Genomic DNA, 12,759 nt, shown 5'->3' with positions numbered 1-12,759 from the left:
GGGCATTTATCCCGTTTTTACAACCAGATAGTCTTTGATGGAAAGAAACAAAGCACGAACTAAGGAAAACACAAATTGCCCTCCAAAATTCCCTAAGAGAAATGTGATACTATGAAATGAGTATGAAGTCATGAAGGAAAGAGAAAAGAAAATAAGGAAAAAGTTCTCATGAAGAAAAGTTCTATAGAAAATTTTGAAATAATACCATTTGTGGGAGTAGTAGCTGAGTTCTGGGGAAAAGGGTTGCCACCTCACATCTGCTGAACTTTGTTTTATGTAATAACTATTACATTCACTTAGAAGTTGACTGCCTTAAAAATAAAGATGTTCTTACCTTCCTGGTTTTGTCTGCTGCTACTTAAAAAAAAAAAAAAAATTGCAATAACAAATGGAATTGCCTGTAAGAATTTTTCATTTTGCATATTGAGAGGGATCTGAATTTTGTTTGTATCTGGTAATTTCTTAAAGGTCAAACTCTGTAGTTAACATGGTGTTTGGCATTTCACCTAAGGCAATAGTGTTGAAAGGAAATTAACTGTGAAGGATTCCAATAGGACGTGGTGCTATACCTTCTTGTATTGTTATTTTTAAATGATATTGCAATCTGAAGTGTCAGCCTGTAAAATTGCATGTATGTAGTTGTTAGTATATGCACATTCATTCTTTTCATAAGTAAAATGGTACCCATACTTGTAGACATAACTAGACTTTTGTCTATAAATTAGTTGTCTATTTTATCGTTGTCTTTGTTTGCAGGTTGGACTTGCTACCATTTTATGCAAGACTGGTTGCCACGTTGCATCCCTGTATGTCTGATGTAGCAGAGGATCTTTGTTCCATGCTGAAAGGGGATTTCAGGTTTCATGTATGTTTTGTTGATCTAGTTTTTTGCATTCAAATTAACCTATCTGATAGTCATCCTCTGGGGAATAAAATAATGCCTAATATTATGTAGATGCTAATTCTTAAATTCAGTTAGTATTTTTGTCATCTGAATGGATTTGTGCTAGAATACTAGATTTGTACACTTAAAAATAGTTTTTTTACAACTTACCACATATGCCTGCATATGTATATTAAAATGAACTGTACAACAGTTACAGCAGAAGTTGCAAAAATTAGAAACTGTGCTCCAATTGTGTTAAGAGTTTTCTGTAAATTAATAACTTGCATTTAAAATGAGAACTGTTCTAACAACATATTCCCCACTACAAGATTGCTGTTGTAATATAGTGGTTACTATTGTAATGTAGTGCTTAATTCAAATTATTTTTTTACAATTTTCATCAACCAAAATTTTCTGTTTCTCACAAATGTATTTTTCAGTGTTGTTTCTTTCACTTTGTTCTAAGTTTTGTAATCAAATTGGTTATGGTGCACAGTGATGTTTCCTTCACCGTTTTCTGAGTTTTATAGCAGATTTCAAATGGTTTTTTCCTAATACTGACATTAAAAATGTGTATGAATTGCTCAGACTTACTTAAGTGTTCACTGTCTGAAGTTAACTGTTTGTTCTCGGGAAAAGCTATTTCTGTTGGGGAGAAATACAGTTTTGTACTTTGCAGATTATGTTTAGACACAGATATAAATTTGTACTTTGTTAGTAAAATTATGCTGCATGTCAGTAATTTTAAAAGGAAAAAACAAAAGAAAAAAACTAAGTCTTCATTAAACCAGACTTGAAAAAGCTGTCAATGCTTAATATTTCCTTAGGGACAATACAAGCGGTCCTATTCATATAGATTCTAAAAACAGAGACTCCAGCATACTTCACCACTGCTTCACTGTGGCAAAGTGGGGGTGGCCAGGTTGATGTGTGTCTATAACTGTAGGTATGTTAGAGGACTTAGGGGTTTGGGGGGGCTGGGGGTGGGGAAAGAAATTCAAAAGCTTCTGAATAAAGAAGGTTGTAGAGAGACTTTTAGGAAACCCAGTGACAGGTAAAGGTAGAGCATAAGGAACCAAACAAATATCAAATGCTTCTGAATTCCCAAGCTTATTAAGCACATTTGGGTCAAAGTATTTTATAAGAGGTAGATATTTTTGAGGGCCTAAAATCAAATGTTTTTTTTTTTTTTTTTTTTAGGTAAGAAAAAAGGATCAGATCAACATTGAAACAAAGAACAAAACTGTGAGATTTATTGGTGAGCTTACCAAGTTTAAGATGTTCTCCAAAAACGATACTCTCCACTGTTTAAAGGTTAGTGTTGTGATGGTCCTTGTACAACTGTATATGCTGATAATGTATCCCCATCCTATTCCCCTTCCTATGTCTAGTGCTGATGTTATCCATTAATCCATTGCATATGATGATTTAAACCCTGATGTCTGTTGTTACTGTGTGTGAGGAGACTTCTATAGCTGTTCTAGAAGTTAGAAAGTTTTAATATTTCTAATAGTAGGAATATATTAAAATAAACTTCCACCTTTGGTCATAACCAAATTGCTAATTATTTTCTTTGTGAAGCGATGGTAGACATTGCTACTTATTCATCTGCTAGATCTTGCAAAACTGGAAGTGAGCTTTTCTTTCCATTATGTCGATTTCAGTTAATGTTTTTACAGAGAAAGGAACAGTAAGGGGGAGGGGTTAGAGGCAGAAAGCTTTTCAGTGATGCAGGAAGAGGCTTATATGTCATCTTAGCGGGTGCTTTTGTTTGAGGAACAAAATAAATCTTTGGAAAGCATTAATCTTTGGCCACGTTATCTCAATGTGCATGCTGATAAAGTCAAGCTTATCTTTGATGTCAAGTCTCAAATTAAAAATGGATTTTAAAAATAAAAGTGCCTTTTATAAAAGGTTGTTGAAGACTCACACGGGTTAAGATCACTTCCCCTAGGAATAGTTTCTGTTCATTGACCTATTAGGTATCAAAGCTGAATTCTTAAAAAATTATAGTCACTCATGATTTTTCCTCTCTCATCTATAAAATATTGTAAAATGCAAAGCTTTATTAATTTTAGTTGTTGCTTAAAGTAAACAATACAGTTAAATTTGATGTGCTTTGAAGTTACTGTGTCCCTGTGCAAGATTATTTGGTGGTTTTCCAGTCTAGCAGCAGGAACGTTAAAGCAGATACGACAGAGTTGGAAGGGGTATGGGAGAGACTATAGTGTTTGTTTTAATATTATAGACTTTTTATGCTAGGCTTAGGAAGCATCCTGGTTTTAGGTTTCTGAAGCCTAAATTTGGGGTCTAGACTGTTCTTACACTTTTTTAATGAGATGAATATTTTGAATTTTTTTAACATCTGATCAGTGAAATCAATTTGCAGTTTTTTCTTAAAGAATATGGAACACCACAATAGTGTAAAGTCTAGTAGATATAACTTACTGTTTTCTGCAGTCGAAAAATATGTTTAACATGCTGTGTTTTTTATATAAATACATATTAGATGCTTCTGTCAGACTTCTCTCATCACCATATTGAAATGGCATGTACTCTGCTGGAAACCTGTGGAAGATTCCTCTTTAGATCACCAGAATCTCACTTAAGAACCAGTGTTCTTTTGGTAAGAGAAACTTGTTGTCTTATGGGGGAGAGGGTATCATGTACTGAATTAAACCAATTACTACTTTTATTTTCTGGCTTTGTGATGCAGTCTGACCATAACGATGATTGTGACTAATACCTTAATTATCAATTACAATGTTCAAGCACTAGTAAGTGAAAACTTTCACTAAGTTTTATCTTGAATGCTCAGGGAGTATAGCGTTCTTTGTTCTTTAATAAAAACAGGGACACGTATGGGAGGAGAATGAATCCTGAAATCTTGCCTCCCCGTTGTGGAATGGGGTTGAGATGGACTGGTGTTACGTATGTTAAGGTCCTAGGCTGCTTTGGCGCTATCAGCCTTTGTAGTCCTATGGACTGGTATCATCTGATTTATAGCCTGTTCAGTGTTGTTTCAGCTCTGAGATCTCACAGGAGGTGCAAATAGCTTTCTGAAAGTATTCTGGAGAGCTCCAGTTGACCTATAAATCTGTTCATGACTGAAAAGAAAATGTAAATAAAGAACTAAATTTCTGAAGCAAAAAGCTATTGCTTTTGAACTACAAATAATTCAGAGATGGGGCAAAAACAGAGATGAGGTTGAAAGAATATAGTAGCTGTACCTGAACATGCCTGAGGTACTATTTAAGGGAAAAAATGGTAGCGAATGGAACCAGAGAGGATAAGATATTTCAACTGGAGGTGAAGACAATTGTGAAGGAGGTGGTTTCTGTGCTCTACATAATGGTCTGGGGTTCTAAATTTGAAGAAAAAGTTTATGAAGACACTAGAGGAAGGTGTTTTAGAACTAGAGATTGGTAATTAAGGTAAGAGTAGAAGTGGTATCCGTAAGTCTAGAAAAGTACTGGCAAAGATGTAAAAATAACAAGGATTAGCTTTGGGTCTTTGTTAGTGTATGAACTTGAGCCCTGAATAATATGTTTACTGGCTTGAGAGACAATCCTAAAACTCGTGTCCAAGGCAAGAAACTGAGTCAAACATGGTTGAAGTAGTCCTTCAAAGTTGGATACTAGCAATAGGAAATCGCATTAAATTAAAAGCAGCTTAATCAGATACAGACCAACTAATAGACCATGTTGATGTATTAGAAGTCTGATGAGATGTTTTAATGTTCCCTTCAAATCTGTGCACTGCAAGAAGAATATGGACGTGTATCTGCGGTAAAGGAAGCAGTCTCTGCGTTTGGGGGAGAAAGTGGACATAGTGTGCTCTTCTGAAGGGAGCAGTTTAAGTGTTTGGAATCTCTTTCTAGAGACACAGCTCTTAAGCTGTGAAATATCACTGTCTTTGCTGTATTTATCTCCTTTCTTATCAAAGCAGAGGCTTACACTTGACAGGTCTTTCTCTTCTCTGGCCTCCCTTCTCATGCTGTAGAGTTAATGGAGAAGCAATTGTTGCATACTTGGGTATATTGTTGTACAGTTTCTTTTCCACAAAATGCTGTTTCTTTCTGAACCTCTTTGAATGTCATAGCATTTGTTGCAGTGGTGCAGTCACAAGGGGAAAGAGATGGACAAATTAACTGCCAGTTCTTGGCTCGTGCTTTTTGTTGCACTGTACTTTGTATCTTGAAAGGTTTGAATCTCTCAATTTTCTAAAGGTTTACTAGCTGATGTGTTTTATTGTTAAATATATTCCTTTCCATAATCAAGTATTTTTCCCCTGAAAACTCTGTTCCATTATCTTTAAAAGACACTTTAGTCATTGTTACTATTTTTTTGGTAGTTAATAAAAATTTTAGAAGTCAGGAAAAATTAAAATACCTTTACCAGAGCTGCTTTTCATAACTGACTGCTTTTAGTCTTATGCACTACAAAAACACTGATTGCACTACAGAAATGCTGATTGCTAGCTGTATTGCTGAAATCTCCTGGATGAATGCTAAACATGACTTAACTGTGAAGTGTAAGACAAACCACAAACACTGTTTCAATAACTGAGGCTTAAAGCCTCACAAGGTTTCAGATAAGTAATCTTTTCTTATGCATTGAGGAACCAGGGGAAGACAGAGATGGCAAATAAGTTTGGAATATCTATTGATTAAGATTTAAAATAGGCTAAACAGATTTATATTTTACAACCATCTTAATAGCTGCATCTTCTGATGTTGCCCTATAGAAACTGTAGAGATTAATTTTGACTTAAATAATAATATACAAATTGGATCATAGTCTTGTGGTACCAGTTAGAGTTAACTGTAGGAAAGATTACTCCCAAAGCAAGCTAATTAGGATCTTGTGGTAAAAATCTAAGTAAATGTAAAGCTGGTCTTATCAATTACTCTTATGGGTAGAATTAAGGCCTGTTGGTCTTCCAAATAATTGTTGGTCTTAATCTTTACTGCTGATACATTAGGTAATAAGATGCTAGACAGGCTGTGTGTCTCCTATTAAAAGACATGTTGCTTTGTCGTGGTGTGGAAGAAAGTCATAGTTACGAATGGATTTTAAAAGTAATTAAGGGAAAATCAATTATTAAGTAAAACTCTTATAGAGAGTGCCGCAAACTTAGCAGCATGTCGTGGTTTAGCCCCAGCCAGCAACTAAGCACCACGCAGCTGCTCGCTCACTCCCCCTGCCCTGATGGGATGGGGGAGAGAATTGGAGGAGTAAGAGTGAGAAACACTCCTGGGTTGAGGTAAGAACAGTTTAATAATTGATACAAAGTAAAATAGTAATGATAATAATAACAATATAATAATAATAGTAAAAATAATATACAAAGCAAGTGATGCACAATGCAATTGCTCACCACCCGCCGACCGACACCCAGACAGTTCCCAAGCAGTGATCACTGCTCCCCGGCCAACCCCCCCCAGTTTCTATACTGAGCATGATGTCATATGGTATGGAATAGCCCTTTGGTCAGTTGGGATCAACTGTTCTGGCTGTGCCCCCTCCCAGTTTCTTGTGCACCTGGCAGAGCATGGGAAGCTGAGAAGTCCTTGACTGGTGTAAGCACTGCTTAGCAACAACTAAAACATCAGTGTGTTATCAACATTCTTCTCATCCTAAATCCAAACCACAGCATTGTGCCAGCTATTAGGAAGAAAATTAACTCTATCCCAGCCAAAACCAGGACACAGCACTAAGTGACTTGTTCCAGAGATACGTTTAATGATCACATTCTGGTTTTGTAGAACTACTGTTGTGTTCTGCAAATCGTTTAAAAATTCTTCTTTTTTCAGGGCAATGTTTATTTCTGTTAATCTTTCTTCTTGGCAAGTCTTTCAAATTCAGTGTCCTTTATGTAATTTAAAATATTAGTGTAAAACTAACTTGGCTTTAGGATTGGTCTGTTGATAAATGGATTATTTGAATTGGATTATTTGAATTGGTGCTTTGGAAGGAAGATCAGCATTATCTTGATCTATGTTTCTGTAACATAATCACTTTAAAATGTTGAATTCTTGTGTTATGCTGTTGTGGTCTTGTTAAAAGAATATTTGAAGTTTTGGTATTAAAAGCCTTCTGATGCATTTTTAGTCCTTTAGGTTAGACAGTTGTGTCAAATTGTCGTCTTAAGCTTTAGGGCAAGATCCCTTGTGTTTATAAACATACAGAACTACATGGTGACTCCTTTTATAGACGGAGTTGAAACTGTGGGAAAACGTTGCTTGTACAGACAGAGGCTGTGACAAAGTAATTGTAGTTAGAATGAGACTGTGTTAATTCACTATAACAATAGTGTGCTTCCAAGAAATTTAAAATTTTGATTTTTTTGAACTGTTGGAAAAAGCAGCAGGGCAAAGCAGTGTAGGTGGTAAAGGGAGGAGGAGCTGAACAGTTTCAGTATGTTATTACAATCTGACAATTTAAATGTCAGTCGTGCTGAAAAGCTTTTCTGAATTGGGCTTTTCCTGCTGCTTAAGTTTTACTTGGTGACTTTTTTTTGCGCTGCTTTGGAAAAATTCTATTTCTTGCAATGCAAATTGGTGTTACCGGGTTTGGGGAGGTGGGAGCAAGATTACTAACCAGAGGAGCACCTCCTGATTTTCACCAGATTTTTTTTTTACTGTTTTAACTCAGACATTTTAATATTGTTTGTGATATCTTTTTATCAAAGGAAAACCAGAAACCTAATCTTCAAATGTAATGCTTTACCTTTGTAGTTCTTCATTGTAGCCTAGTAAAATGAAGACCCAAAGTAGTTAATTAGCTTAAAGTGCTTTAGACTGCTTTAGGTCTTGCTTTTTTGTTCCGAAATGTGTCAAGGTTTTTGTTATTGTAGGCAGTATATTGTTACGGTTTCTGTTTCCTGCCTGTCCATTTGACTTGATTCCTTAAATTAAAAAGGATTGAAACACACACAGTTGCTTGAAATGGTGATCACTTTTAACAGAGATTAAGACTAGTACCATCCACTTAGAGTTAGAATACGTACTTGGGATTGCTCAAAAGAATTATAAATTTGATAAATTACAGTGATTTTGAGACTTGGGGTAGTGTGTATTGTCTCTTCTGGGAAGAAACATTTTCATTTTAACCTATTATTTTACAGTATAATGTGCAACTTTTTATAACAGGAAAATGTACAAATTATGTAATTCTAGGTGTTTTAAAATCTTATTTGCAAGCCCTTCTGCTGTTTTCTCTGTTATGCTTTACTTTGCCTCACTTCATCTTTCAGTTTATAGTAAAACATGATAAATGTCATTAAGGCAGCAAAGATGTATTTTTTCCTGATGCATCTAGAAAAGGTGAAAAATTTACACAGGTAATATTAACATACATGACACGGTAAGGTTTTGGAACTTTCTACTGTAAGTGGCTTTTCCCCCACATAAAACAATTTATGTACTCAATTGTTAAAAGTACAGTGTATCTGTTAAGCAGCTGTAGGTAAACTTGCTACTACTTGACAGAAATTTCTCATTTGGAAAGGAGCAGTCTCGGAATCAAAGGGGAGGCCATTTGTGTTATTGTAAGGGTTAAAAATGAAATGCCTTAGGGTTGGTGTCAGATTGAGACCTTCCCGGCAGTAGATGCCTATGGTCTAGGAGGAAAATTATTTGTTGGGTTACTATGTTACACAAAACTGCTCTTCCTCATTGAATTAGCAGCTGAAACTCAAGGTTAAGGAGCTGTTTGAGTACATTTACATTTCAGTTGAACTGAACCACTGCCTTGTAAAAGAAACTTTAAATTATTGAAGTTTAGTGGGAAGTCCACCAGCATGAAAAACTGTGCCTCTTCACCAATGATGGTTTAAACTCTTTTCATTGGTTTACTGGACTGCATGAATGTATATACTAACATTTGTGTGCAGTGATAAAGAAAACTAACATGGAAGTACTGTTCTATCTGTTTGATGCTGTAAATTACTGTGTAGCCAACCTCTGTTAAATAATAAAGTCTAAACCAGTGCAATTTCTTTTCCTGTTGAACCACATTAGAGTGGTTTAGAATATATGGGATCATGTGATGTACCTAAGAATTTGATGCAGCTTATGGAATTACAGACATATGTATCTATAAATGCACATATGCATATAAAAATTTGTTTTACCATGGAATTAAGCTCGTCCTCATGTTTAACTGTAAAAATCAGCAGCTTAGAACTGCTGCTTTAGTTCTTGTACAGAATTCTTAGGTACAAGACATTTTTTAAATCATCCACAAAATAAATCTTAAATTACATATCCAGAATGAAGTATGGAGAAAAGATTGTATTTGGTGAGGAAGATTAGGACAATCCTGACAATTAAGCACAGTAATTAGTGTTGATGTAATAACCTCTAACTTGTCTGATTTTTTCCTGAAATACTACTTTATGGTAGGTACTGTTTTTTCTTGCAGTCTATTCTGCTTGGGTAAACAGCAACAACAGAGCATGTAATAAGGAAAATGCCATTGCCTAAACCATTGAAAATTCGTGTGAAACCATCAATATAATCCCTCTGGAGTTGCATACTGATGTAAAAAGTAGATTGCACTCTTACGATGATCCACTTATGTTTGTGTCAAGACATCGGTATTTCAGCTACATTAGTTAAATAAAATCATGTTTTGAATGGAGTTGCTAAGAATCTTACTAACCATTTATCTAAACAATAACATTTAGATTTCAAGTTAAACTTCAAATACTTTTCTGAAACCTTTTTCACCACAGGTGAACCATTATAAAAATAGGGATTGTAAAGAAAAATTACCTTGGAAATAGCAACACAGAAGCATATATATGCTTTGTCATTTCTTCTATCTACCCAAGCTTTTAACTTACTTTTTTGCAACCTTTCGTGTTTCTTTTATCCCGATTGTAACTGTGAAAGCCTTTGGCTTGGAAATGTAGTATGTCAACATCTTTAACTGATCATTTGTATTTATTTCCAGGAACAAATGATGAGAAAAAAACAAGCAATGCATCTTGATGCACGCTATGTTACAATGGTAGAAAATGCCTATTACTACTGTAATCCCCCTCCAGCTGAAAAAACTGTGAAGAAAAAACGTCCTCCTTTGCAGGAATATATTCGTAAGCTTCTTTATAAGGATCTCTCCAAGGTCACCACAGAGAAGGTAAATCATCTTGAAATTGTTAATACAGATTTTACTGGAAGTGATGTAGTACTAACTTTCGAAGGGTTTTGGGAGAGTTATAATTTTTTTAATTGCAAGGAAGAGGGATCATTTTTGTATACCTGATTGTTAAGGTAGTTTCATTTCTTTTATTGTAATGCATAGAAGCTCCAGTCATGGACCTGCATTCTCTACAGCATTAAGTGCTGAACAAATAGAGAATTAAATGAGAATCTTTGTGTTAAGTATCTTGTGTTCGGCGCAAGAGACAAAAGACTACCCTTAAATACAGACTGTAAGAGCAAGGAAATTATGGAACAGATTTGGACAGCTTGATTAGTAGCTAGAGGACAGCAGTTGGATTACATGTATAAAGTTTTCTGTAGCTACTGCAGATCTGGAGGATGCTTGAAAAAGAGAATGAGGCTGCTTGCAGGTGTTTACAAGGATTTCATCCCAACCGTGAGAGGTGGGATGACAGTAAGTATTTTGATACTTCGCCTGCTAAAATGTTAAGCTTGTCTTAAAATTTGGTTTAGGTCCTGAGACAGATGCGCAAGCTGCCTTGGCAGGATGCAGAAGTAAAAGACTATGTTATATGCTGTATGATCAACATCTGGAATGTGAAATACAATAGTATTCACTGTGTAGCCAACCTCTTAGCAGGGTTGGTCCTTTACCAGGAAGATGTCGGAATTCATGTTGTGGATGGAGTGCTAGAGGATATTCGACTAGGAATGGAGGTAAACCACCAACATTCTTATTAAGCTATACTCATCCGCTTATGTGGAAAGGAAAACAGTAAAATAATCTTGCCTAAAGAAAGGAATCCTTGGATTCTGGATTTTTGTCTGATGACTCTTCTACCTCAGTTGTTTGCTTTATGTAGGCTTATTTAAATTAAAACATACCCCCTCGCCCCCCAAACCCAATAAACTGCACAGATTACTAGGACAGTTGTTTTGCCCCCTTTATCATAGTGAGGGCATACAATTTATTCTTTCACAGTGTAGTCAAATTCATGCAACTTCAAGTAACTCTGGAGACTAGTCCATATTTTGATAGATGTTACAATTACAAGAATTCTCTGGGCAATGAAAAATAATTATAGATTTAAGATAGAGTGTATGCTAAATGTAGTTATTATAAAGTACAAATACAAGTTGGCCAGCTTTCATAACTACTTTTTAATGTTTAATTTTGTGTAATGTATGTAGCCAAAAATAACCACTTTTTATTATAACAATTCTATCAATTTTTTAGACTGCTTTTTTCTTTAAAAAAAGGAAAAAACACAAAAAACAACCAACCAAACAACCACCCTTTTACAAAGATTCTGTTGTGTCTGCATGATAAAGTGAATTTTTTTGTTCCTTTTTGATAAAGGTTAACCAGCCAAAGTTTAACCAACGGCGGATCAGCAGTGCCAAGTTTTTGGGGGAGCTCTATAATTATCGAATGGTGGAATCAGCTGTAATATTTCGAACTCTGTATTCTTTCACATCATTTGGTGTGAACCCTGATGGTAGTCCTAGTCCACTGGACCCTCCGGAGCATCTTTTCAGAATCAGACTAGTTTGTACTATCCTCGATACCTGTGGGCAGTATTTTGACAGAGGATCCAGCAAACGAAAACTTGATTGCTTCCTTGTATATTTTCAGGTATTCTAAACTAAATTTTGTATAGTTCTGTAGATTTCTTTAACAAGATAATGTAAGTCAGTCTGTTACATAGTTCTCTCATTGTTCTCTAGCACTATAATTTTTAGAATCCTATCTGTCTGATAGCAGTTTCATTTTAAAGTGTATGTTCAGTTATATGTAGATGATACTGTTCAAACAAACTTGCAGAGCACTGGGGTAGCAGTTGATTCACTGAAGGGTTTAGGTTCCCCCCTTCAGGGAGTCTCAGCAAGTGGAAAAATGGGATGACAGAAACCTTGTGAATTCCAGGAAAGGTAAGTATCAAGTCTTCCAGTTGGGATAGAATAGCTCCACGCAACAATACAGCCTGGCACTGACTACCTAGAAAGCATCTTTGCAGGAATAGAGCTGGGACTCCTGGCCTGTATGAACATGACATTGTTGGTACATTCTGTACCGTTAGGGGGTGATGACCAACAGTGTACTACGTTGCGTTGGCAAGAGTGTAGCCAGCAGCTTGAGGAGAAGTGATTTTTTTTTCTTTTTTTTTTTTTTTCTTTTTTTCCCTTCCCTTCTGCTTGGCACTTTTGAGGCCGCATCTGGAGCACTGTCCAGTTCAGGGCTCCCTGGTAGATGAGAGGAGAGACATCAGCAAACTGAGCTGAGTCCAGTGGAGGGTCACCAGAATGATCAGGAGGCTCTCAGTTCTTCGCATTGTGGGTTTGCTCAGCTTGGAGAAGAGAATGCTAATTAGGTTGCTGTCTTCAGCTAATAGTGTTTGTAGAGAAGGAGTCGTCAGATGCTTCTCAGGCATGCACAGTGAAAGGATGAGAAGTAATGGTCACATGTTGCAGCAAGGAAGGTTCTGACTCAATAGATGTAAGAGGGGGAAAAGATTTCATAGTGGGAGTGTTTAAACACTGGAATGGGTTCCTCTGAGCAAATGTGGAATTCCAGTCCATGGAGTTCATGCTAGAACTCTTTGGACTTAACTTCTTTTTCTTTCTGCTTCTCTCTTTTAATATCCTTGTTTTAGTATAATTTAAAATTAAGGTGATAACGACTTATTTCATACCTTCAGGA

General features: G+C 35.9%; 1 protein-coding gene across 2 annotated transcripts in view; it reads left to right on the top strand.

The window, feature by feature from the left end:
• UPF2 (UPF2 regulator of nonsense mediated mRNA decay) overlaps positions 1–12,759 on the top strand; it is a 67,057-nt gene that overhangs the window by 28,704 nt on the left and 25,594 nt on the right. For both annotated transcript variants that reach the window (XM_009488862.2, XM_075707729.1), the window contains 6 exons: positions 757–865; positions 2,087–2,200; positions 3,396–3,512; positions 9,847–10,032; positions 10,572–10,775; positions 11,419–11,694. In XM_009488862.2, coding sequence (XP_009487137.1) covers positions 757–865; positions 2,087–2,200; positions 3,396–3,512; positions 9,847–10,032; positions 10,572–10,775; positions 11,419–11,694 — 1,006 coding nt within the window. The remainder of the gene's footprint in view (positions 1–756; positions 866–2,086; positions 2,201–3,395; positions 3,513–9,846; positions 10,033–10,571; positions 10,776–11,418; positions 11,695–12,759) is intronic.

The sequence above is a fragment of the Pelecanus crispus genome, chromosome 1, assembly GCF_030463565.1.
Source record: "Pelecanus crispus isolate bPelCri1 chromosome 1, bPelCri1.pri, whole genome shotgun sequence".
NCBI classification, from domain to species: domain Eukaryota; kingdom Metazoa; phylum Chordata; class Aves; order Pelecaniformes; family Pelecanidae; genus Pelecanus; species Pelecanus crispus.
This window is presented reverse-complemented; position numbering and strand designations above follow the sequence as displayed.